At 42.2% G+C, this 27,440-nt stretch overlaps 1 protein-coding gene across 9 annotated transcripts in view; it reads right to left on the bottom strand.

Moving 5' to 3' along the window:
• The window catches only part of fndc3a (fibronectin type III domain containing 3A), a 244,190-nt gene that overhangs the window by 92,002 nt on the left and 124,748 nt on the right, over positions 1-27,440 (bottom strand). For 5 of the 9 annotated variants that reach the window (XR_010975793.1, XR_010975792.1, XM_068040296.1 and 2 more), the window contains exon 4: positions 13,171-13,247. Coding sequence is in view for 7 of the 9 variants with exons in the window: in XM_068040296.1 (XP_067896397.1) it covers positions 13,171-13,247 (77 nt within the window). In the remaining 2 variants the exon portion in view is untranslated. Of the gene's footprint in view, positions 1-13,170; positions 13,248-18,456; positions 18,690-19,615; positions 19,634-20,323; positions 20,445-27,440 lie in introns of those variants that run through there. The other 4 variants (XM_068040292.1, XM_068040294.1, XM_068040295.1 and 1 more) reach the window with 4 other exon arrangements.

The following is a 27,440-nucleotide window of genomic DNA, read 5'->3' as shown; positions in this document are numbered from 1 at the left end:
GGCAGAATGGTGTGCGGCTTGGAGGAGAACTTCAGGTGGTTGTGTTCCCAAGGCCCTTGTCCTTCTAGGTTGCAGAGGCCGCGGGGTTTGGAAGGTGCTGTCGAAGGAGCCTTGGTGAGTTGCTGCAGTGCATCTTGCAGATGGTACACACTGCTGCCACTGTGCGTCGGTGGTGGAGGGAGTGAATGTTGAAGGTGGTGGATGGGGTGCCAATCAAGCAGGCTGCTTTGTGCTGGATGGTGTTGAGCCTCTAGAGCGTTGTTGGAGCTGCACTCATCCAGGCAAGTGGAGTGTTCCATCACACTCCTGACTTGTGCCTTGTAGATGAACAGGCTTTCGGGAGATAGGAGGTGAGTTACGCGTTGCAGAATTCCCAGCCTCTGACCTGCTCTTGTAACCACAGCATTTATGCGGCTGGACCAGTTCAGTTTCTGGTCAATGGTGACCTTATGATGAAGGGAAGGTCATTGATGAAGCAGCTGAAGATGGTTGGGCCTAGGACACTACCCTGGGGAACTCCTGCAGTGATGCCCTGGGACTGAGATGATTGGCCTCCAATAATTACAACTGTCTTCCTTTGTGCTCGATAAGACTCCAACCAGCGGAGAGCTCCCCCCACCCCCCCCAATTCCCATTCACTCCAGTTTTGCTAGGGCTCCTTGATGCCACACTCGGTCAAATGTTGCCTTGGTGTCAAGGGAAGTCACTCTCACCTCACCTCAGGAGTTCAGCTCTTTTGTCCATGTTTGGACCAAGGCTGTAATGAGGTCAGGAGCAAAGTGGCCCTGATGGAACCCAAACTGAGCATCAGAGAGCAGGTTATTGCTGAGCAAGTGCCGCTTGATAGCACTGTTGACAACCCCTTCCATCACTTTATTGCAGATTGGGAGTGGACTGACGGGACAGCAATTGGCCGGGTTGGATTTGTCCTGCTTTTTGTGCACAGGACGTACCTGGGCAATTTTTCACATTACCGGGTAGATGCCAGTGTTGTAGCTGTACTGGAACAGCTTAGCTAGGGGTGCGCCTAGTTCTAGAGCACAGATCTTCAGTATTATTGCCGGAATGTTGTCAAGGCCCATAGCCTTTGCAGTATCCAGTGCCTTAAGTTGTTTCTCGACATCACATGGAGGGAATCAGATTGGCTGAAAACTGGCATCTGTGATGCTGGGGACATCAGGAGGAGGCCAAGGTGGATCATCCACTCGAAACTTCTGGCTGAAGATGGATGCAAATGCTTCAGCCTTGTATTTTGCATTGATATGCTGGGCTCCCCCATCATAGGGGATGTTTATGCAGCCTTCTCCTCCTCTTGTCAATTGCTTAATTGTCCACCACCATTCACAACTGGATGTGGCAGGACTGCAGAGCTTAGGTCTGATCCATTGGTTGTGGGATCGCTTAGCTCTATCTATCGCATGTTGCTTCTGCTGTTTGGCATGCAAGTAGTCCTGGGTTGTAGCTTCACCAGACTGACATCTCCTTTTTAGGTATGCACAGTGCTGCTCCTGGCATGCCCTCCTGCACTCTTCACTGAACCAGGGCTGGTCCCCCGCTTGATAGTAATGGCAGAATACGGGATATTGGGTCATGAGGTTACAGATTGTGGTTGAACACAATTCTGCTCCTGCTGATGGCCACAGCGCCTCTTGGATGAATCTTCAAAAAACAATTATATAAAATCTTGACCATCACACGAGCATGATTTCACACCACAAAACTAACTTAAGTTGACATTTATTTTGAAAATTCAAACCCTTGCGAATAGAAGGAAGTGTAGATTCATTTTATCTGCAAATTTGACCACTTGGCATGGAGCTTCTGAAGCTAGGTCATTTATGTTCATGAGAAATAGTAGTGGTCCTAGTACTCAGCTGTAAGGTGAGTACTTCCTCCACTCCTCCAACATAGCTCCCTGAAAGAGTACATATTGATTCCTACCATTTAGCTAGTTTCGTATCTATTTCCAGAGTTTACCCTGAATCCCAAAAGTTTTGATTCGGAATAGTAGCCTTTAGTCTGAAACTTTATCAAAAGCCTTTTGAAAATTGAGGTACACCACTTCCCATAGTCTACTTAGGATGCAGTTTTGGTGACTGCAGCTTTGACAGTAGCGAAGGTGCGAGAGCGAGCTTACAGCTGGGAAGTCAATTTCAGTGGAAGTTTAAAAGTTAATTCCCTTTTGTTTTCGGAGGACAAGGGGACTGCTGGTTTTGGTGACTGCAGCTTTGACAGTAGCGAAGGTGCGAGAGCGAGCTTACAGCTGGGAAGTCAATTTCAGTGGAAGTTTAAAAGTTAATTCCCTTTTGTTTTCGGAGGACCAGGGGACTGCTGGGTAAGTAAAAACTATATATTTGGGTGGTGGCTGTACCCGAGACACTAGACGTGTAGTGTCTCCCACCCACCCTCCTCCTCTAACCAAAAAAAAAAGGACTCTGTTGTGTTGATAAGGTAAGCTTTTTATTTAAGAAGTTCTGTCCGTTGGATTGCTAAGCTAACAAGTTTTGACATTTTTTTTTGGTTTTTCAGTAGATTTGTTGGGAATTTAGAATAGAGGGAATGGAAGTTAAGGCAGTTGTATGTTCCTCCTGCAGAATGTGGGAGGTAAGGGTCGCCAAGAGTGTCCCTGCTGACCGCATCTGCGGGAAGTGCACCCAACTCCAGCTCCTCGAGAACTGCGTTAGGGAACTGGAGCTGGATGAACTTCGGATCATTCCGGAGGCGGAGGGGGTTATTGAGAGGAGTTATGGGGAGGTAGTCACACCTCAGGTAAAAGAAGTAGGTAGATGGGTTACCGTCAGGGGAAGGAGAGGGAACCAGCAGGCAGTGCAGGGATCCCCTGTGGCCGTTTCCCTCAACAACAGGTATACCGTTTTGGATACTGTTGCGGGGGACGACTTACCAGGGGTAAGCAATGGGGTACAGGTATCTGGCACAGAGTCTGTCCCTGTTGCTCAGAAGGGAAGGGGGAAGAGGAGCAGAGCATTAGTCATTGGGGACTCCATAGTTAGGGGAACAGATAGGAGGTTCTGTGGGAACGAGAGAGACTCGGTTGGTATGTTGCCTCCCAGGTGCCAGGGTTCGTGATGTCTCGGATCGTGTTTTTGGGATCCTTAAGGGGGAGGGGGAGCAGCCCCAAGTCGTGGTCCACATAGGCACCAACGACATAGGTAGGAAGAGAGATGGGGATTTAAGACAGAAATTCAGGGAGCTAGGGTGGAAGCTTAGAGCGAGAACAGACAGAGTTGTTATCTCTGGGTTGTTGCCCGTGCCACGTGATAGCGAAGCGAGGAATAGGGAGAAAGAGGAGTTGAACACGTGGCTGCAGGGATGGTGCAGGAGGGAGGGTTTTGGTTTCCTGGATAATTGGGGCTCTTTCTGGGGTAGGTGGGACCTCTACAAACAGGATGGTCTTCACCTGAACCAGAGGGGTACCAATATCCTGGGGGGGGAGATTTGCTAGTGCTCTTCGGGGGGGTTTAAACTAATTCAGCAGGGGAATGGGAACCTAAAATGTAGTGACAGAGTACAGGATGTTGAGAGTAGTGAGGTCAGGGATAAGGTTACAAGGACGCAAGAGGGCACTGGCAAGCAAGAACCTGGTTTAAAGTGTGTCTACTTCAACGCCAGGAGCATCCGGAATAAGGTGGGTGAGCTTGCAGCATGGGTTGGTACCTGGGATCTCGATGTAGTGGCCATTTCGGAGACATGGGTAGAGCAGGGGCAGGAATGGATGTTGCAGGTTCCGGGATTTAGATGTTTCAGTAAGAACAGAGAAGATGGTAAAAGAGGGGGGGGTGTGGCATTGTTAATCAAGGAGAGTATTACAGCGTCAGAAAGGACGTTTGAGGACTCGTCTACTGAGGTAGTATGGGCCGAGGTTAGAAACAGGAGAGGTGAGGTCACCCTGTTGGGAGTCTTTTATAGACCTCCAAATAGTTCCAGAGATGGAGAGGAAAGGATAGCGAAGATGATTCTCGACAGGGGCGAGAGTAACAGGGTAGTTGTTATGGGGGACCTTAACTTTTCAAATATCGACTGGAAATACTATAGTTCGAGTACTTTAGATGGGTCAGTTTTTGTCCAGTGTGTGCAGGAGGGTTTTCTGACACAGTATGTAGACAGGCCAACCAGGGGTGATGCCACATTGGATTTGGTACTGGGTAATGAACCCGGCCAGGTGTTAGATTTAGATGTAGGTGAGCACTTTGGTGATAGTGATCACAATTCGGTTAGGTTTACCTTAGCGATGGGCAGGGACAGGTATATACCGCAGGGCAAGAATTATAGCTGGGGGAAAGGAAATTATGATGCGATTAGGCAAGATTTAGGATGCGTAGGATGGGGAAGGAAACTGCAGGGGATGGGAACAATCGAAATGTGGAGCTTATTCAAGGAGCAGCTACTGCGTGTCCTTGATAAGTATGTACCTGTCAGGCAGGGAGGACGTTGTCGAGCGAGGGAGCCGTGGTTTACTAAAGAAGTTGAAGCGCTTGTCAAGAGGAAGAAGGCGGCTTATGTTAGGATGAGACGTGAAGGCTCAGTTAGGGCGCTTGAGAGTTACAAGCTAGCCAGGAAGGATCTAAAGGGAGAGCTAAGAAGAGCAAGGAGAGGACACGAGAAGTCAGTGGCGGATAGGATCAGGGAAAACCCTAATGCTTTCTATAGGTATATCAGGAATAAAAGAATGACTAGAGTTAGATTAGGGCCAATCAAGGATAGTAGTGGGAAGTTGTGTGTGGAATCAGAGGAGGTAGGGGAAGTGTTAAATGAATATTTTTCGTCAGTATTTACAGTAGAGAAAGAAAATGTTGTCGAGGAGAATACTGAGATTCAGGCTACTAGGCTAGATGGGATTGAGGTTCACAAGGAGGAGGTGTTATCAATTTTGGAAAGTGTGAAAATAGATAAGTCCCCTGGGCCAGATGGGATTTATCCTAGGATTCTCTGGGAAGCCAGGGAGGAGATTGCAGAGCTTTTGTCCTTGATCTTTATGTCATCATTGTCGACAGGAATAGTGCCGGAAGACTGGAGGATAGCAAATGTTGTCCCCTTGTTCAAGAAGGGGAGTAGAGACAGCCCTGGTAATTATAGACCTGTGAGCCTTACTTCGGTTGTGGGTAAAATGTTGGAAAAGGTTATAAGAGACAGGATTTATAATCATCTTAAAATAATAAGTTCATTAGCGATAGTCAGCACGGTTTTGTGACGGGCACGTCGTGCCTCACAAACCTTATTGAGTTTTTTGAGAAGGTGACCAAACAGGTGGATGAGGGTAAAGCAGTGGATGTGGTGTATATGGATTTCAGTAAGGCGTTTGATAAGGTTCCCCACGGTAGGCTATTGCAGAAAATACGGAAGTATGGGGTTGAAGGTGATTTAGAGCTTTGGATCAGAAATTGGCTAGCTGAAAGAAGACAGAGGGTGGTGGTTGATGGCAAATGTTCATCCTGGAGTTTAGTTACTAGTGGTGTACCGCAAGGATCTGTTTTGGGGCCACTGCTGTTTGTCATTTTTCTAAGTGACCTGGAAGAGGGTGTAGAAGGGTGGGTTAGTAAATTTGCGGATGACACGAAGGTCGGTGGAGTTGTGGATAGTGCCGAAGGATGTTGTAGGGTACAGAGGGACATAGATAGGCTGCAGAGCTGGGCTGAGAGATGGCAAATGGAGTTTAATGCGGAAAAGTGTGAGGTGATTCACTTTGGAAGGAGTAACAGGAATGCAGAGTACTGGGCTAATGGGAAGATTCTTGGTAGTGTAGATGAACAGAGAGATCTTGGTGTCCAGGTGCATAAATCCCTGAAGGTTGCTACCCAGGTTAATAGGGCTGTTAAGAAGGCATATGGTGTGTTAGCTTTTATTAGTAGGGGGATCGAGTTTCGGAGCCACGAGGTCATGCTGCAGCTGTACAAAACTCTGGTGAGATTGCACCTGGAGTATTGCGTGCAGTTCCGGTCACCGCATTATAGGAAGGATGTGGAAGCTATGGAAAGGGTGCAGAGGAGATTTACTAGGATGTTGCCTGGTATGGAGGGAAGGTCTTACGAGGAAAGGCTGAGGGACTTGAGCTTGTTTTCGTTGGAGAGAAGGAGGAGGAGAGGTGACTTAATAGAGACATATAAGATAATCAGAGGGTTAGATAGGGTGGATAGTGAGAGTCTTTTTCCTCGGATGGTGATGGCAAACACGAGGGGACATAGCTTTAAGTTGAGGGGTGATAGATATAGGACAGATGTCAGAGGTAGTTTCTTTACTCAGAGAGTAGTAGGGGCGTGGAACGCCCTGCCTGCAACAGTAGTAGACTCGCCAACTTTAAGGGCATTTAAGTGGCCATTGGATAGACATATGGATGAAAATGGAATAGTGTAGGTCAGATGGTTTCACAGGTCGGCGCAACATCGAGGGCCGAAGGGCCTGTACTGCGCTGTAATGTTCTAATTCTAATTCCTCAAACAAGTTGGAGATTAGTAAGGAAGGATCTTCCCCTCCTGAATCCATGCTGACTGCTGTTAACTGCATTATCATACAGATGATCCTCAATCTTCCGGTCAGTTTTTCTCTGTGACCTTGTCCTATCAACACCTTCTCCTTTGTTATCTCGTGCCTCACCCCCGCTTTACTTGCTTAAAACCTTATACATTTCTAATATTTGTCAGTTCTGATGAAGGGTCACTGACCTGAAACGTTAACTCTGCTTCTCTCTCCACAAATGCTGCCAGACCTGCTGAGCATTCCCAGCATTTCTTGTTTTTATTTCAGATTTCCAACATCTGCAGTATTTTGCTTTTACCCTCAAGCTTAGCCCTGTTTATTAGTTTCATTATTTTACATAGAATGGAAGCAATACTGATGGGCTGGAGTTGCATATGTCTGTTTTGTCACCCTTTATTAATATAGGCATCACATTAGCCTCTTTCCAATCTACTGATACATTCCGTGTCCATTGATTCTGGAATAATGATTGCCAATGCCTCATAAATCTCACCCTAGTTTCTCTCAACACTCTGGCAGAGAGATCATCTATCTCCAGGGTTTTATTTGCTTATGTCTTTGTGAATATCTGGAGGAAATATTCATTCATAATATTTACTATTTCATGCTCACCCTCAGTTTCAAGCCCATTTGCATCTTTTCAAGTTTTCATTTCTTCTCTGACTGCCCTCTAACTTGTTGCAGCATTGAAATAATTTTTTGTTCGCATAGCCTCAGCTACTACATTTTTTGCCATGTCTCGGTTTGCCCCTCTGATCACCCATTGAGTACATTTCTGCATTTTAATATATCGATCCCAGTGAGCTGCATCCCTTTTCTCCTTGCAGCATTTGTTCAGAGCATTTTTCGTTATTCTCTTCTAATTTGCTTGTTAATCCATTCAGTTCATACTTGCTTCATCAGAACCTGCTGGCTTTATTTATCCTGCATGTTATACCTTTACAGATGTTTCACTTGTCTTTTATTGAAGTATTTTTCAACAGCCTCTCCCAATTTATTTCACTGAATTTAGCTGGTTCAAAATTATATACCTGGCTTCTGGTCTCAGATATTTTTTACTTCCAGATCACGTTAAACATTATCATTCTGTGGTTGTTGTCACATGGGATGCTACAACTTCAATTTCTTGTATATTTGCTGGTCATTAATGAACTGCAGAATCAAGATGAACACTGCATCTTGTGGCTTCCTTGACACACTGGACCATAATTCAGACAAACACTACATCTACCAACAATGACTCCAAACCACTTGGGTTTTCTTAGTTTATTAGGTTGACTGAAATCACCCAATAAAATAACTTCCCTGTTTTCACAGACCCTTTTCATCTCTTCATAGAGCAAATTGTTCTTTTCTTATGCTGATGTTATGCTTATGTTTATACATACACTCAGTGTTAGCTTGTATTATTTTGGCATTAAAGTTGTCTAACCAGAGTAACTCATTTTGAAGCTTTCTGTCTCCCAGAGAATGAATTCCTTCTACCATCCAGGTGTCTCTGACATATAGTGTTGCACCACTTCCATTTTGCATCTACTTTCTTTTCTAAACGCTCTATATCCCTGAATACTGTATTCATTTCTGTCCTCAAGATTCAGCCATGTTTCTGATATTCCCAACATACTGTAGTTCTCTAATGCCGCAACACCCTCCCGATCTGGCATCTTATTTCTGTTTCTAGCATTCATATACATCTCATTTTTAGAATTGTCTCCTCTTATGCTCTCCAATGCCTGCAATGTGTATTTTACTGAGTCTATTCCTGCCCATTTATCCTATGATCTGTCTCCTCAGAGATCTTATTTCAAACCCACTCTCACGCCACTTGTCTAGTTCAAATAATTTTCTCTTGCTGTTTCAATGTTCCTTGCAAGTCTTTCTGTCCCTACTTGGTTTAAGTATAGCCTGGCTCTGCTGTACCAGTCATCTTTATTCTGGAAGGATTCCCAGTTATTTATGAAGGTAGTATTGTTATACTCCCACCGTGCTACAAGCCATTCTGTTACCTCCTGATTTTTTTTTGCTAAATACCCCTCCTCTCCCAAAAATTCAGTGTATACCAAACATTACTCTGTTGCCTCTATCTTTGAGTATCTTCATGATAGCTGGTACTTAGGACCTCTATACTATTTCTGTCTTTTACCCCTGCATAGGTTACTACCATAGCATCCCATCTGTCCCTTTAAGTACCCTTTCTACCGGCTCCAGGTAGGTGGTGACAACACACCATCCTTTAAGTATTGTCTTTAGGACACACATGGCTACCTACTTTCTTCAGAAAATAATCACCTATGACTATAATTTCTCTGACCTTCATCTTGCATCTTTGTCCAGGCTGCCTGCTCTGATTTTCTACCTACCTTTTCTTGTGGGACTGTATCAGCTTCTGCATGCTGGACTGTATCTGGCAATCTATTCACTAATTTAGTCTCCTGAATAGTTTTCCTACCTTCCATATGTATTTCACCAACCTAAATTGAGCCAGCAAACTTAGTTCCTTGACATTTTGCAGCATTTGACCTCACTTCCTGGCAGCACCATCCCCGGTTGAACTATTTGCCAACTCCAGTCTCTAAAGTTTCACTCTCAAGTCTGATGCTATCCTGGTCATATCACTTATGTACAATGATTCATTATTGAAACTAATACTATCCATTTGCCTTTGAAAATCCCCTCACTTCTGCATGCACTTGCAAATCCCTGCTCATTGCTCTTTATGGTAGTATCCCTTTCTTTAATCTTATTAAATAAGTCACTCAACACAATGGTTTGAGATCAAGGCACAAGTAGGTAGGTTGAGTGAGGACCATTCACAAGTGGAGCATTTATAGTACTTAACTCACAATGTTTTGAATTTCTGTACTTAGCAAGGTGGTAAAAACTGATCAATGGCCTAACAGGAGTATCGTGCATGTTCAAACAACAATTATATAAAATCTTGACCATCATACGAGTCTGATTTCACAGCACAACAAGTTGACATTTATTTAGAACAATCAAAACCTTGTGAATAGAAGATGCAATTTTTTTGTGTAAAAAGGAAGTGAGATACTGTAGACTGTTTCAACAGTGATACAAAAACTAGAGCATTGTACCATTTCTGGACTTCCCTCACCTTATTGTTCTGTCCCCTCGCAACATAAAAATGTTGTCAGCCGGCAGTAAGTAAAGTAGCATAACTATTCTAAATGCAAAGTGACCTAAGTAGTCAATTTGTGCCTTAATCTCAGACTAGTGTCATGTAAGTGTGCAGCTGAAAATCTGAGTTGTGGTGTCCCTGTCAGTTGCCTTGAGGTCAACTAAAAAGGAGTATGATGCACATGTTTTAAGGCCCATGTGCAGGACTGTGCACTGGAGGTGGCCAATTATGAGAGCACAGGTGAGGATGCCAATCTTTTGCCAGCGTTAAAAATATAAATTTATACATGTGCTCAGTTAAAAGTACAGTTGCCAACCTTCCTAAATGATCCAAGAGACTTCTGGAATAGAAGAATCTCCTGGGCACTGCAGCTAGCCACCCAGAGGAAAAGTAGATATTACACACTAAATTTCCCACCACAGCAGTGCCCCTAACTCCACTGACATCACAGCCAACCACAGAGAAATTGTCTCCCACTTGGTGAGGTCATCCTCCATCACTTCTGCTGCTGAAAATGGCCCAGCTTAGAATGTCACCACCTAAACCACCGCCTGCTGCTCCCCCCACCAGCTATGACTGTCTGCAAGTCTCTGGGAAAGGAAGATTCATCTCAGGGGTAATGCTGCTAGTAACCACGAAGAAAAGCGGAGTTTGCATTCGCCTGTGGTTCACACCTGTGCACCTTCTTTGCCTGCTTGCAGGTGGACTTGTGGTTCTTGGAAATTGTCGCACAGCTGCTTGTGCGAAACCACAAGCAAAAATACTTAACTACAAGGGGACTCAACTTTAATAAGATAAATGCAATAATATTTGCAAAGTGTGGGTATGTCAGGTGATCGAATCACATGCTCAAAGTCATATGATCAACCCTCCAGGAATACCTCCAACCGGAGCTGGCAACCTTTACTTAAAAGTGCAATCCTGTACAAGGACATTCATAACCCCAACAACACTGCTTCTATACCTTTTTAATGGGTGTATTTAAAATTTGTAAATAATGATTCATTCATCTTGTAAAATTGCAAAATATAAACACATCTCAAAATCATTAGTAACCTCATATGCTAGTAACAAACTGTTCACTTCAGTTGTCCACTGAACAGATTAAAAAAGAAACTGAATTGGAGAGGTGTCTCCATTAGCAGTGGGTGTTTAAATCTATTTTGCTATAAATGATTAAATATACTGGATTGAAGCCTGAGCACCCTGCCCAGTCCAGGACTTGTAATTCTGACAGTGTTCAGGAGCTTATCAAGATTCTGACCAAATCCCTTCATAGACAAGTGAAAGCCCTAGCACAAATTTAAAGGACGTTTTCTACTTGCAATATTCTGGATTAAAATCAAGTTAACACAATAACTTGAAAAGTATTTTAATCATATTAGTCTTTGCCGAAAAGTATGGAATAATTATTCACTAATTAAATATTGAATACAAAATTACTGCATGTGAGAAGTACAGAACACCTTCATTTCTGTGATGAGCTGTATATTCAGTAGTTTATTATTTGGTAACTGCTATTTATGCCATTTGTTTTGAAGCACAGGCAATTAAATACATTTTTATTTGCAACATGTCTCATTGCTTAATTCAGCTTAATTACACGGTCTACTTCCACCTCACTTCTCTTGTACCCAGAAATTGTTCTGAAGACAAAATATTTTAATGTGTCTCCATGCTTGTCTAAATTTCCACCTTGGTATTATACTGGCATGGTAAATATACTTAATAGTTTGAAAAGGAAATGAAGCAAGGAGGCTTCTACTCGTCGTTAGAGCCAAGGCTGTATGCTAGCTCTGATGATATTTATATTCAGGTTATGTTCAGGGTAACAAAAGTCTGAGGGCTACACAGTTAATCCAGCCCATGACTTACTATGAAAACATATATGGTTACTGAAGCACCACATATCCATAACTTACAATTTTCATCTCATTAACAGGATTTTCAAAATGTTTGACAAAAGACCCTGGAAAATTACCATCAGACTAACTAGTTTAGACCTCTCCTCTTTCCCAATCCACCCAGAACAGTTGTGTACATCAATGACATCAGTGCTAACAGGTAAGGAGCTTCTTTGATGTCTTAATTCTGCACTGGGATTCTGTTGATCCAGCTCAGAGGTACCCCTAGATGCCAAGAAGCATGACCCTATCAACACTGTACCCTTTGGAGGTCTGAGTTAAATGTGAAATAATTGGAGTCTCTATACAGAACCTTATGCAAGCTACTCCATCTCAAGATCCTTCGGCTGGGCAGGGCAATGCAGCTGGGTCATACCCCATATTGCTGTTGTTTATCTTGGAATAAGAACTGCTTGGCTCTTCGGAGCAATACATAACCCTTTTTGTATAACACAATCAGAAGTACACTCTTCTTTGACTGCCCTTCATAATCAGATTGTTCAAAGAATTCCTATTTTCACAAGAAACCCACTTACAAAAGAACAAAATTCAACAGACAAATTTAACAATGTTTAAGCAATACAGAAAAAGAAACACATGAACAATGTTTCAATTTTCTAAAGAAACACAATATTTAATTAACAACAACCTTTATAAAGTTTGATCAAATCTGACTAAGAGTTTTGTGTTACGGAACTGGCAAATTAGTGTCCATAGATGCACAGCAGCACAACAAAACTCCTCTCTTCTGGCAACAGTGGTGAAGGATTAATACAATGAAAAGTGCACTGGATAGACAAGTATTACTGAAATCTTTCCAAGCTATGGTGATCATATTAACTATAACTCAGTCTTTTGTCCATAATTTATTTTACAGACTATCTCTAGGAGTCCAGGTTTCTCAGAAACTGGTGTTTCCCTTCAGGCATCACAGTGGGGCTAGAAAATAGGAGAGGTAGCTGCTGCTGAAACTAGATGCCCATTGTTGTTTTACTCCAATACTGTTCAATCTTCCATTTTACAGATTTGTCATTTGGTAGTGTTTCCAATTCACTGCGGCTTAGTTGGAGGACTAATAATAGGTTTGAAAGGATTGGCTAACTTGGCAGGGAGAAATGCTGCCTTGTGGCACAGTTGCATGGCTGATTATCACCGGATGGAACACACTCCACTGCTCTGAAAAAATGTCAGTACAAGTCAGGCATCTTCCCACATGGAGCAAAATCTTGCCAGAGCCCATGGAATGCACAAATATTTTAGCAACAGGAAGTACATTACCCTGGGAAATCACAAGAGTGGGGTGGGGGGGAATGGACAAAATTAGACACTAATATTCTTTTATCAAGTTCTTTTAAAAGGGTCAGCATAAAAAACGTTTATAAATTTATAACTTTAATGGAAGTTTTACAAAATGTTCAGCTGTATGCAACTACTTATCATTTGCTATAGTTATGCGTCACAATATGATGGCATAAATACATTTTATTTTCTATACCAGAGAAAACCAAAGAATTTTGCCAGCTAACTGTCTTATTCAGCTCCAGTACAATTAAATTAGGTAGTTGGGATATCTTACTACATTCATTTTTCTATACAATTGTTCTTTTTATTCAAATTCAAAATATATTTGTTTACCTGTGACACATATCCTGGAGGCACATATATAGGAGGCACTGAACCATTTGGGGATACCATTGGAACCTGAGCAGGGCCTGTAGAAGGAAAACATTAAATTCAGAACTCTATTAAATAATTCAGCAGAATGAAATGTAGTTTCAAAGTGCACCTTCGAGGCTTTTGCAGAACTTTGTGGAAGAATATATATATATATATATATTATATATATAAAAACTTGTTAATTACTTAACTGCCAGGTCTATAGTAATGCGTAAAGTAACTTGTCAACAGTATTGTTAGCAAATGATATAGTTAACCTCCAAAATCCATGCATTTAATATTTGAACCTCTCCAATTAGATTTCTGTCCTGCCACACCACTGAGACAGCCTTAATCAAAAGGTACAAGTGACATTCTCTGACACTATGAACGTGGTGCAATAGCTCTTCCTGCCCTCACTGCAGCCTTTAACATGGTTGCCAGCACCATCCTCATCCACTGCCTCTTCAGTTGTCCAGCTTAGTAAGATTGCCCTCACTTGGTTTCACTCTTACCTACCCATTGTAGCCAGAACACCTCCATCAATTGCTTCTCTTCCTGCCTCTGCCCCCATACGGTTACCTCTGAAGTTCCCTAAGCTTGTATCTTTAGCCCCTCCCCTTTCCTCATTTACATGCTACCCTTGGTGACATCATCCGAAGGAATGGGGTCAGGGTCCAAATTTGAACTGATGACACCCAGTTCTACTACTCCACCACCTTCATCGACCCCCAAATGGCTTCTTTCCATTATACTTCATCTCACCCTAGTTGAAGATCTTTCTATTCCCTTTTCCCTCATGTACTTATCAATCTTCCTCTTAAATGTATCTATGTTATTTGTCTCAATCACTCTGTGTGGTAGAGAGTTCCACATTTTCACCACTCTGAGTAGTTTCTCCTGAAATCCTTGTTGAATTTATATATATATATTTATCTATGAATTTACTGAAAGGTTGTTTGTAACTTTGGCATCCTATTTGGCCTCCATCAAAATAACACCTACTTCGACCTCTGTAACAGTGTCCATCTTCGGACTTTAGCTATGAGCAGAGGTTGGTTAAACTCGGATTGTTTTCACTGGAACGACGGAGGTGGAGGGGCGACATGATAGAGGTTTACAAAGTTATGAGTGGCATGGACAGAGTGGATAGTCAGAAGCTTTTTCCCAGGGTGGAAGAGTCAGTTACTAGGGGACATAGGTTTAAGGTAAGAGGGGCAAAGTTTAGAGGGGATGTGCGAGGCATGTTCTTTACACAGAGGGTGGTGAGTGCCTGGAACTTGCTGCCGGGGGAGGTGGTGGAAGCAGGTACAATAGCGACGTTTAAGAGGCATCTTGACAAATACATGAATAGGATGGGAATAGAGGGATACGGTCCCCGGAAGTGCAGATGGTTTTAGTTTAGGCAGGCATCAAAATCGGCACAGGCTTGGAGGGCCGAATGGCCTGTTCCTGTGCTGTACTGTTCTTTGTTCTCTGCCCTTCCTTCAGCCCTGCTAGTGCTGAAACCCTCATGCAAGCTTTTGCTACCTCTAGATTCTACTATTACATTGCTTCTCTGTCTGGCCTCCCATCCTCCATCATCCATAAACTTGAGCTCAGCCAAAGCTCTGCTATCGGTATTCAATCCCACATCAGGGCTTACTCATTCCTCCTTTGTGCTCACTGACCAAAATTGGCTCCCAGTCGCATATCTTAAATTTAAAAGTTTCATCCTTGTGGTTAATTCCCTTCATGGTCATGCCCATCCCTATCTCTAATTCCCATTAGCCCCAGAAATCCCTCCAAGAACTGTGTTCCTCCAACTGTGGCCTCTGGTGGATCCCCACTCTCTTCACCCCACATTGCCATCCATGCCTTCAGTTGTCTCAGTACTAAGTTCAGAAACCACCACTGCTGCCCCCGAAACCTCTCTGCCTGTCCACTTCCCTTTCAGGTCCTCCTTAAAACACACCTCTGACCATGGTTTTAGTTACTTCTCAAAATATATCCTTCTTTGGCTCAGCGTCTATTGTTATTTGAGAAGCATTTTGGGATGTTTTACTAAATTAAAGGCACTATATGAATGAGGGTCTTTGTTGCTGTTGTGATTTGATTTTTTTTCCCTCTTTGTAGCCAATTTTTTTCTCCCTTTCCTTCCTCATCTAAAGGCATTGACTTCTTCCAGGTTTATTTCCATTGGTAGTGTTCTCTCTTCCCTACCTTTCCCAACTAGTTATTATTCACACGCAGGCCTTGGCAATGAGGCTATTTAATATCGGGGTAATCATAGCAGTGGTGTTTTCTCCCCTCCAAAGGTAATTTTCTTTTTCAATCCCTTGGTCTTATCATGGAATTCGCTCTTCCCACAGAAGACGGGTTGGGGCAACTTGTGACCACTGCTCTATCTGTGTTATTTGTGAGTTAGTCTCTAGCAGATCAATGACAGTAGCCTGGTTGAACGACCATTGATTTCACCTCCACTAATTGAAAGAGCTGCCCAGTCTCACTACTCTAACAGGTATGTCTATGGTGAATTGCGTATTACTTTATGCTACTTTTCTGAAGTATGTGAAGCACAAGTGCAACACATCCCACTACCAGTTCACCATTCCTAATAAGGTAAAACTTTAGAATCTTGTATTTATTTCCTGCACCGGCATTGCAAAACAGAAATACAGAGGCCTGATAACTCAGCCCTCAAAATTAAGGCACCTTAGTTCTATATGCACTTACTTCTTAATTGCTAGTTTGACCTGTGTTTGAATTTTTTGGTGCATTTAATTTTGGGATGGACTGCGCAATCAAATGAAGCAGGGTGTCCAATGTTTGGCACGCTCCTTTAAGACTTAAAAACCCACTTCACACTCAGAAATCATGCATCAAACATATGTAGTTACAACAATCAGTTGGTCTGTCTGTCGCCCAGGCCAGAAATATATGGCCCCCCTCAACAAACAGGCTGGTGGCAGGTGGGGGGAGGTTGGTGGTGGGTGTAAAATTGAGTGGGAGGTGGGGGGAGTGGAGGGTGCCGTTCCAGATGCCTTCTTGCCTCTGCTGCAATTTTATAGGAGGTGGTGGCGAGAAACAGCCTGCTCACCCCAAGCCAATTAACTTCCACTTAAGGGCCTCTCATGGTGGGCGGATGGCAAGGCCTTCTTGTGGGCTGGGGGGTGCTCTCCTGATCGGGCACCCTATGCCCCACAGAGGGCCACCCCTGAAGCCCCAACTGACCCCCCCTTGCCTCGCCAGGGCCCGGCCGATTGTTCCCGGCAAGGCACCAAAACAAACTTACCATTGTTCTGGGGCCATCCTTCCTTGATCTTCCGATGGCTGGGTGTAGTCCCAGCAGTGGCCACCGCTCCCGGTGGCGCTGCTGGGACTATGGGATGCTGGCCCGCTGATTAGCCAGCAGCTTAGTTAGGCGGGACCTCCTGCCTCACGGAGCTGAAAACCCCACCCAAGGCCAATTAAGGCTCTGGGGAATGGAAAATCCTGGCGTGGCGCCCCAGGCCTAGCGGAGGTGGGCTCGCCCCCAACTTTTCAGCTGGTGGGCAGAGTCTCCCACCCAATGTAAAATTCGGGCCCCGGTATCTGAAGGAGGGGCCGAGTCATTCAAATTACACTGAATATTTGTGTTTGAAATGTTTAAATCAGTGTTTGATTGACAGCTATTTTGAAATTAACAGCCAATTCATTCTGCTTCGGTTTGGCCACTGTTTTGAAATCATTTATCAGCCATTCTTTCTCAAATCAGACAATTTATCTGGAAACTTTGAGAATTAGACAAGCCAGAGGGTTCAATAAATGGCTGGAAAAAGAAAAGAACCACTAAGTCAGGAAATTACTTGAACTTTATATCAGCACAGGAGTTGCAAACTATCTTCTTAAATAATCAGGGAGCAGGCTTTTCTAACCACTGTTTACACTGTAGTTTTCTAACTACTGATTTATCTGGTGCACCATTATACGAAAAAAATTCTTTGGCAGTCAGCTCCCAAGACAAAGTCCAGACTCGTATTATTCTGCCACCTTCCACAGACGAGACGGATGCAACAAAGGCAATGAATAGATCAAGTTGCAGAAGCTATCTAAAAAGCATCCCCTGTTCGTAAAAGAGACACACTGAATTGTTCCAAAATATCAGGGCAAGTGCAAATGCACTCAGGGACACAAGGACCTGGGGCTCACTCAGCAGCCTGAAACACAGAAACTAGAAGTATCTAAAAAGAAAAGGGTAGCTGAAACCCAAAAATGCAACTGGCAATTTCTGCTGCTGTTGCTTTATTGGTCAACAAATCCGATATAATACAGAAGGTGATTCAGTCCATCGTGCTTATGCTTGCTCTTTGTGAGGACTATCCAATTAGACCCATTCCCCTGCTCTTTCCCCATAGCCCTGTATTTTTATTCCACGTTCAAATATCTATCCAAGTCCCTATTGAAAGATATTATTGAATCTGATTCACCCACTCTTTCAGACAGTGCATTCCAGGTCATCATAACTCATGTGTAAAACCTTTTCCTCATGTTGTCTATAGTTCTTTTGCCATTCACCTTAAATTACCCTTCTGCCACTTGAAACAGTTTCTCATTATTTAATTGATCAAAACCCCTCAGAATTTCCAGCACCTCTATCAGATCTCCCCATAACCTTAATACAAAAGCAAAATACTGTGGATGCTCAAAATCTGAAATAAAAAGGGAAAATGCTGTTAATACTCAGTAGGTCTGACAGCATCTGTGGAGAAAGAAACAGAGTTAATGTTTCAAGTTGATGGCCTTTCATCAGAACTGGGAAAAGTTAGAAATGTAATAGGGTTTGAGCAAGTGAAAGGAGGGAGGGTGGGAAGAACAAAAGGGAAGGTGTGTGCTAGGATGGAGGGCAGGAGGAGAGATTAAATGACAATAGATTTCATGGTGCAAGACCAAAGGAACAAGTCAAGAAATGAAAGATGCATCAAGAGGTGTGAACGGTCGCATAGCAGCTGTCTGAATGTAAAGGGATTAAGAAAGGAGAGAAAAAAAACAAACCAGCAAAGAAACACAAAACAAAATGGGGCAGAGGTTATGATCTAAAATTGAATTATGTTGAGTCCAGAAGGCTGCAAAGTGCCCAGTCAAAAGACGAGGTAGAGGCCTGCTATCTGACCCGAGCCCGATGACATGTGTCGGGTTCGAGTCGGGTCGGGCCCATCTTCAGGGTCCGGCTTTCAGGTTCGGGTCGGGCCAGACACACAAGGTATGTGCTCTACTGTTAAGTATTGCAATTAAAAAAAAACTTACTTGAGGTGGGAGTCCAGGACGAAACTGAGTCTGCGCAGTGAGCAAGTGACGTCACTGTGCCGTCATCACGCATGCGCTGCATCTTTTTGCAGGTTCGGTGACAGGAAGGTAAGTAAACAGATGGTCGGGCTCGGGTCTGCTATGGTTCGGGTTGGGTTCCTTTTTCCCGACCTTGAGCAGGCCTCTAGGACGAGGTGCTGTTCCTTGAGCTTGCGTTGAGCTTTATTGCAACACTGTAGCAGGCCAAGGACAGAAAGGTCAGAGCAAGAGCAAGGTGGTGAATTAAAATCACAAGCGACAGGAAGCTTAGGATCACACTTGCAGACTGATCGGAGGGAGGTGCCCTGCAAAGCGGTCTCCAAGTCTGCGGTTCATCTCCCCAGTGTAGAGGAGACCAAATTGTGAGCAGCGAATACAGTATATTAAATTTAAAGTACAACAAATAAATCACTTTCACTTGGATGGAGTGTTTGCGGCCTTGGACGGTAGGAAGTTAAAGGGTTGGTGCTGCATCTCCTGCACTGGCATGGAGAGGTGCCGTAAGAAAGAGGTGTTGGGAGTGATTGAGGAGTGGACCGGGGTCCCAACTAGTCCCCATCCACATACCCTCCTTCTCCTGGCTGAACATGTTCTCACATTGAACAACCTCAACTCCACTCACTTCCTCCAAATAAAAGGTGTTCCTTTGGGTTCTGGACAGGTCCTGGCTATGCCTGCCTTCTTGTGGGATATGTGCCACCTTCAAATATGCAAATTGATGGTAAAGAGTTTTAAAACTTTATACAAAATTCCTAAAAGATTCAATAATACACTATGTGGTCCACACAGACAAAACTGCAGACAATATGTTGAAATTGCTAAGGAGACATACAAATGATTTGCATACTTTGCTTAGTAGTCAGCATTGGGAAAATGTTAGAAAGATTAAACTTGCATCTATATAGCACCTTTCACATTCTCAGGATTTCCTAAATTACTTTTAAAATATAGTTACTTGTTTTGTTGGAAGACATAGCAGCCAAATTGCACACAGCAAAATGTCACAAAGAGCAAATTAGATAAATGACCAATTCATCTGTTTTAGTGGTGTTGAAGGTGAAATCTTGGCCAATACAATTTGTTCTTCTCCAAAAGATGCCATGGGATCTTATATGCCCACCTGAAATGGCTGACAGTTTAACATCTCGTTGAAAAGGCACCATCTCTAACAATGTAGCACTCCCTCAGTACTGCACTGATGTGTCAGCCCAAATTAAATGTTCCAGCCACTAGGAGTAAGATTTAAAATTAAAGAGAGAAAAATTGCAAGTCTGTTAAACCATGTGGAGTTTTATTCCTTTTCCAGAATTAAAAAATATATCAAAACAGGCTACAATTTTAATCTAAAATGTATATCTCACTTGAAAAGTGAGAAGTAACTGCTCTGATTTAATTAGGTGAGCACTTTGCTTTTAATCAACTGACTCAACTACATGTCCTCATTTGCTTTGCCAAAAGCTGGAAACTTGCCAGTGGCTTTAAAAAGTAACTGATACGTCATAGAGATTTTCTGACTAATGTCCACAAACAATTTGTAGCTGCCTGATACTATATCCTGCTGTGCTGCAAGCTGTGTTTCTTTTTCTGTCTGGCCTGCCAGTGTTCTTAAGTCAAACCCTGTTCTGATACACCAGCTCAAGTAAGAGAGAAAGCTCTTGGGGTTACGTTAGTTATTTGTTTGATCTAGAAAAACTGGCCGACTAGATCGTGCAGCACAACTTGGCAAACCACAATAAACAATTTCTACGCTATACTGCATACTGTTGTTGCGTTTCGTTTAAAAATCCACCCTATAAATGAACAGAACAGGTTTTTATAAGAGTCTTACCATCCATTTTTGTAATTCCACTGTAAACAAAACTCAGGAAATGTAGCACTAACGAATAGTGATTATGTACGTGAGCAGCTCTCCATTTTGCTGACTTGGCGGCAGTTTATTGGACCAAAAGCCTGTTCAACTTCAGCCAGCAAACTGCCAAGTCACATGATTACTGGTGCACCCAACTGCCAAAGTAGTCCAGGTGCATTGCTGATAATGCACAACTTACAGAAAGTAAAACCAAATAAATAAGGCAGCCAATGCATTGGTGATACAGTACAAATTCTATGCTTACAGAACAGACAAACCCCTTTGTATGCAACTGGAATATAGCTATTTGTAAATTACATTATAAATACATGAATGAGCATTTTTCAGATTAAAATTACTGAGGCATGTAACAACACATTTTAAAGGGAAACCCCAAGGCAGCCAGATAATGACAGAGATCTCAAGAGGGCTGATTTTTCACAATTAGATCAGCTGTTTTTCCAACGAACACTGAAGACAGCGCCAGTGCTTGAAAGCTTTCCGCAGACCGTCAGTGCTCAGGAATTTCTGGTAGTCGGACTGAAAATAACAGACTGATGTTTGATGCCAGCTCAACAACCTTTGGTATAGAAGACAAAGGACTATTTACAGAATTAGTCGGTATTAAGGTGGAACAATGTTGATTGAGCTCTGACGAGATCTTACTTGGGATTGTATCATCTACACAGAGCCCAAAAAGCAAACGTTAAACGTACTTTTGCCAATCACCTTAAATCTGTGTCCTCTAATTCTTGACCCTTCCGTTTCTGGGGATAGTTTCATGAGAACAAGAACATAAGAAATAGGAGAAGTAGGCCATTTGGCCCCTCAAACCTGCCCCACCATTCAATAAGATCATGGTTGATCTGCCCCAGACCTCAACTCCTCTTTCGTGCCAGCTCCTCATAGCCCTCAACTCCCCGATATTTCAAAAATCTATCTACCTCCTCTTTAAATACTTTCAGTGATCTAGCCTCCACAACTCTCTGGGGTAGAGAATTCCAGACATTCACTACCCTCAGAGAAGAAATTCCTTTGCATCTCAGTTTTAAATTAGTGTCCTCTTCTTCTGTAACTATATCCCCTAATTCGATATTCCCCCACTAATGGAAACATCTTCTCAACATCTATCCTGTCAAGCCCCCTCAGAATCTTGTATGTTTCAATAAGATCACCCCTCATTCTTCTAAACTCTAATGAATAAAGGCCTGACCTGTTTAGCCGTTCTTGATAAGTCAACCACTTCATCCCAGGAATCAGCCTAGTGAATCTCTTTGAACTGCCTCCAATGCCAGGATATCCTTTCTTAAATACGGGGACCAAAACTGTACACAGTACTCCAGGTGCTGCCTCACCAACACCCTGTACAGTTGCATTAAGACTTCCCTATTTTTAAACTCCAATTTCCGAGCAATAAAGGCCAAAATTCCATTTGCCTTCTTAATTACTTGCTGCACCTGCATGCTAACTTTGTGTTTCATGCACAAGAACACGTAGATCCCTCTGTGCTGCACTTTTTTGGAGTCTCTCTCCATTTAAATAATAATCTGCCTTTTGATTCTTCCTACCAAAGTGCATGACCTCACACCTTCCTATATTAAACTCCACCTGCCAAGTTTTTGCCCACACACTCAACCTACCTATATCCCCTTGCAGATTCCTTATGTCCTCATCACAACATGCCCTCCCACCTACTTTTGTATCAGCAGCAAATTTGGATATATTACACTCTGCCCCCTCCTCCAGGTCATTAATATAGATAGTAAATAATTGAGGCCCTGGGACTGATCCTTGTGGCACTCCACTAATCATGTCTTTCCAACCTGAAAAAGACCCATTAATCCCGACTCTCTGTCTTCTGTGAGTTAACCAATCCTCAATCCATGCTAATACATTTTTTAAAAAATAAATTTTGTTAACAAACAATACCATGAGCTCCTATCTTGTGCAATAATCTTTTATCTTTTTTGATGTCCCTCATTCCTGGGATCATTCTAGTTAATTTCCTCTGCACCCTCTCTAATACCATCACCTCCTTCCTAAAGTATGGTGCCCAGAAGTGGACACAACACACCAGTTGTGACCAAACCAGTTTTTAAAGATGTTCATCAAAATTATAATTTTTTTTAAAATAAATTTTGTTAACAAATTATTTTGCTTCCTAATTTCTATCTTTATTTTGCATACAGAGGCTGCAGAGGGATATAGACAGTTTGGCTGAGTGGGCAAAAACATGGCAGATGGAATACAATGTGGTGAAGTGTGAAGTTATGAACTTTGGTCGAAACATTTAAAAAAGCAGAATTTTTTTTGAGTGGTGTGACACTGGGAATGTGAGCATTCACAGGGACCTGGGTGTCCTTGTACATGAATCACAGAAAGTTAAAATGCAGGTACAGCAAACAATTAAAAAGGCAAATGGTATGTTAGCTTTTATCATAAAGGGTTTAGGATACAAGTGTAAACAAGTCTTACTACAATTGTACAGGACATTGGTCAGGCCACACCTGGAGTACTGTGTGCAGTTTTGGTCTTCTTACCTAAACAAGAATATAGTTACCCTGGAAGGAGCGCAATGAAGGATCTTGTCTTGGGAGTAGACTAGGCCTATGTTTCCTGGAGTTTAGAGAATGAGAGGTGATCAAATTGAAGTATATAAATTTCTTAAGGGACTTGGCAGCACAGATGCGGAGAAAATATTTCCCTGGATGTTGAATCTAGAACACAGGGACACAGTCTCAGAATAAAGGGTCAGCCATTTTGGACTAAGACAAGGAGAAATTTCTTCACTCAAAGGATTGAGAATTTTTGGAATTTTCTACCCAAAGAGCTGTGATCACTCAAATTGTTGCGTATATTCAAGACAGGTCAATAGATTTTTGGATAATATGGGAATTAAGGGAAACGGGGAGAGTGCAGGAAGGTAGAGTCGAGATAAAAGATCAACAATGATCTTATTGAATGGTGGACCAGGTGTGAAGAGCTAAATGGCCTACTGCTGCCCTTATTTATGTTCTTATATTTTCCTTTTTTAAAACATTGCTTCAACAAAGAAGCTGTGTCGCTGTGATGTACAGTTAGGGATATTTCAATCGCTAAAGAGGCCAAATCAGCAAAACACGCAATGCGCGTACAGTTGTTTTAACATCTATTTGCACAGGATTAAATTTTTAGAAATTAACTAACTTTCTTAGAACACCAAGTATCAAATAATTCACTGTTTCTTAAACTGTCTAACTTGTGAATTTCCAAATTCACAACTAACATTTATTTAGAAATCTTTTCACTTCCTGGGATAATCATCAATATTAAGCAACATCAAATTTTCAGTTTAGAGAATTACTGTATTTGCAAAGGTATACTTTTTCTTTTTAAAAAAAACATACAGGACAGAACTAAAATACAATCTGTTTGTTACTAGCACGATTATTTTTTGTTCTACAAACACTTCTATAATTCTTCATCTAATATAAACAATAAACTGCAGAGATTGTATTCATCACTGAATTTTTTTTTAAGCAAGTACTTCTATTTATTGTCTGGAACTGTCTGCATAATCCCTGCAGATAGGACAGATCAAGCATGTTGCTATGCTTAGCATTAGCCTAATGTGAAAAGCTATGATTCATTCTTTCCTTGTTATTCCCAGGAGGAAATGTTGTTCAGAATTTACTGCAGTACATTAGGTTAACTGTGTGTTTCTGTAACTGAACACCCACTCTTGACATCACACAAGCAATGATACGCATCACTGACGCAAGCACCAACAAGATTGAAAAACAAAGCCATAGACATCTAAGTAATAGGGTACACACACCACTGACGCATATAGCATATCCATTCAAAAGGACAGTTTCTACACTAAATCAATAGCTACTGATGCTATACATAGTTCCACAGTCCTGCCTTTCACAAAATATGTTCAACACTATTTCTATTTTTAGAAATCAGTTCCAGGTACGTAATGATTAGGAACAGTTCCACGCTTCCGTTCAATTTCTGGTAAGTACGACAAACGGAAACCTTCTTTGTCATGAGCTGAATATTCTGACAAAGCAGTAATGAACTTCAAATCAAGTTGATGTAAATTTGCTTAGCAAATTATTGTGGGTTGTAACACCATCAGTTTTAGAGGCATTTTAATCTTCCTAAGTGAGATAAAAGTCTAACAAATATGCAAAACAAATACAAATTAAACCGTCATCCACTCCAGGATACCAGTTCCTATCAATCAGAGAACCAAAATCTAGCATAGGATTGTAGGAACACAGCAAGAGCAGAAAACCATTCAACCCCTCAGGCCTGTCTGTCATTCACCTGCTGATCCATACCTCAAATCCATTTACCCACTTTTGCTCCACAACCCTTGCTATCTCTCTCTATGTAGCATCCTTGTTGTCCGAGGGTTGTTCATCATGACTTAGGCCATATTATCAATACAGGGCAAGGCGAGAGAGGAGGCAGGCCCCAAGAACTACCTCAGCTGGTACAGGGATTGAACCCGCACTGTTGGCATTATTCTGCAGCACACCCCAGCCATTTAGCCAACTGAGCTGACCCCTTTTAATCCTTGATACCCAAGAAAAATCCAATGATTCCAGTCTTGAAAATTTCAATTAACCCAGTATCCACAGCCTTTTAGGAGTGTTCTAGATTTCCATTACCCTTTATGTGCAAAACTGCTAAAATGGCCTCGCTCTAAATTTCAGATTAGGCCACCTTGTTCTGAATTACTCCAAAAGAAGAAAGAGTTTCTCTTTCCTATCGAATCCCAATATCATTTTAAAGATCTCGATTAGATCACTCCTCAACCTTCTAAATGCAAGGGAATACAAACCAAGTTTATGGCTGAAATTTAATGGTGAGGCGTTGGTCATTTAAGAGCTTTAATTGGCCTCAGGGAAGGCAGGCCATTTGCAACCTCCTGCGCCACTGGTAAAATAACAGACATGGCACCCCCTATCTCCCATCCGATTTTATGCCCTCCCCCCACCCCAACCTCCTAGCTTGTTCCCAGGGTGGGGGGCGGGGGCCATTAAATTCCAGCCTGTCCTCATAATTTAACTCTTGAAGTCCTGTATCATTCTGGTGGATCTGTACTGATATATCCTTCCTGAGGTGCACCACACAAAACTGAATGCAGTATGCCAGGTGGGGTCTGACCAAGGTTCAGAACAACTGAAGCATCACTTTTGTATTCCAACGCTCTTGAGATAAAGGCAACAATTCCATGAGTGTTTCTGAATACTTTTTGTACCAATGCAAAGTTGGGGAAATGAAGGTAAAGTACAAATCACCCATGTTCTTATTGAATAATGGAACAGGCTTGGGGGGCAGAATGGCCTATAACTGTTGCCATGTTCCTAAAGTCTTACTTTAATACTAAAGCAATCTTTTGTCCTACTTTGAGGACTAGATTTGTTAACTGCTAAAATTAGAGCTCCAAAAGAAATCATTCTGATTAGGATAGGAAACAGAAAGGTCCAGAGAAACAAAATTGAAAAGAGTAAAAACATTGCAGTGGAAAGCCTGCTGGGCATACTTTATATTCAGCTGATAAAATTAGACATTACTAAACTTTGTAAATAGTGACATTGTACCAAGAATTAATTTTGCATGTGCATCGATACAGTTGAGATATAGCCGTATGTGTGTGTGTATATATATATAAATAAAAATAAACTGTAGTCATCAGTTTTATAGAGACCTTTCTAACTTCTAATCTCACGTTACATTACAGTCTAAATTTCAAGGTGGAGCATTCAGATCTTACAATGACTACTGAAAACATCAATAAACCAAATTGTCTCAACAAATGATATTAGGATTATATACTGCTGCCAGGACCATGTTTTCTTTAACAAGAAAGACTTTTAAAAACATCGTACCTTTTGTTTCAGTGCATCTTACCTTTCAGCAATCACTTAAAGGTTGAGAAATAGATGACAATTGAACCAATCACAATGCATTAGTGAGACAATTTCCACAGTAAATTTCCACTCAATCATAAATTCACTGCAAATATTACAGTAGAATTTCCATGCATGGTCTTGAATACCAAGAAGGAACATTCTCAGAAAGAATCAAGTTAGAAATGAGATTTTTGGCCCAATTCAAACTTTAAAAAAAGCAAATAATTGGAAAAAGAGTGTTTAAAAAAAAGATTAATTAGTGATTGAATAGTGTTGGTAGTGTTTGTGCCTTGGAGACAGTGGAACTAAGCTTTGTTCCAGGGTTTGAAAAGATAACATAAGCTGACAATCCCAGTGCAGTACTCAGGGAGTGCTGCATTGTCAGTTTTTACAGGTATGCTGACAATATCCAGCTCGACCTCGCCACAACCTCTCTTGACTCCTCCACTGTCTCTAAATTATCAGACAGCTTAAATGACATCCAGTATTAGATGAGCAGTGATTTCCTCCAATTAAATACCTGGAAGACCAAAACCATTTTCTTCTGTCCCCACTACGAACTTCATTCCCTAGCTACTGACTCCTTCCCTCTCCCTGGCAACTGTCTGAGGCTGAACCAGATTGTTTGCAACTTTGATGTCATATTCAACCCTGGGATAAGCTTCCAACCACATATTTCTACCTCTAACATCACCTGATTCTGCTTCTGCCTCAGTTCATCTGCTGCTGAAACCCTCATCCATGCCTTTGTTACCTCTAAATTTGACTATTCCAACGCATTCCTGGCCTGCTTCTCATATTCTATCCTCTGTAAACTTGAGGTCATCCAAAACTCTGTTGCTTGTGTCCTTACTCGCACCAAGTCCTGTCCACCCATCACTTCTGTGATCACTGATCCACACTGGCTCTCGGTTAAGCAAGGCCTCAATTTTAAAATTCTCATCTTTCTTTTCAAATCCCTCCATGGCCTCGCTCGTCCATATCTCTAATGTCCTCCACACCACAACCCTCAGAGGTATCTGTGCTCCTCTAATTTAAGCCTCTTGAGCATCCCTGATTTTAAACATTCCACTGTTGGCGGCAGTGTCTTCAGCTGCCTAGGCATAAGCCCTGGAATTCCCTGCATAAACCTCTCCGCCTCCCTTTCCTCCTTTAAGATGCTCCTTAAAACCTACCTCTCACCA

The sequence above is a fragment of the Heterodontus francisci genome, chromosome 10, assembly GCF_036365525.1.
Source record: "Heterodontus francisci isolate sHetFra1 chromosome 10, sHetFra1.hap1, whole genome shotgun sequence".
NCBI lineage: Eukaryota > Metazoa > Chordata > Chondrichthyes > Heterodontiformes > Heterodontidae > Heterodontus > Heterodontus francisci.
The sequence above is the reverse complement of the archived record's forward strand: the minus strand, read 5'-3'. Positions and strand labels throughout refer to the sequence as shown.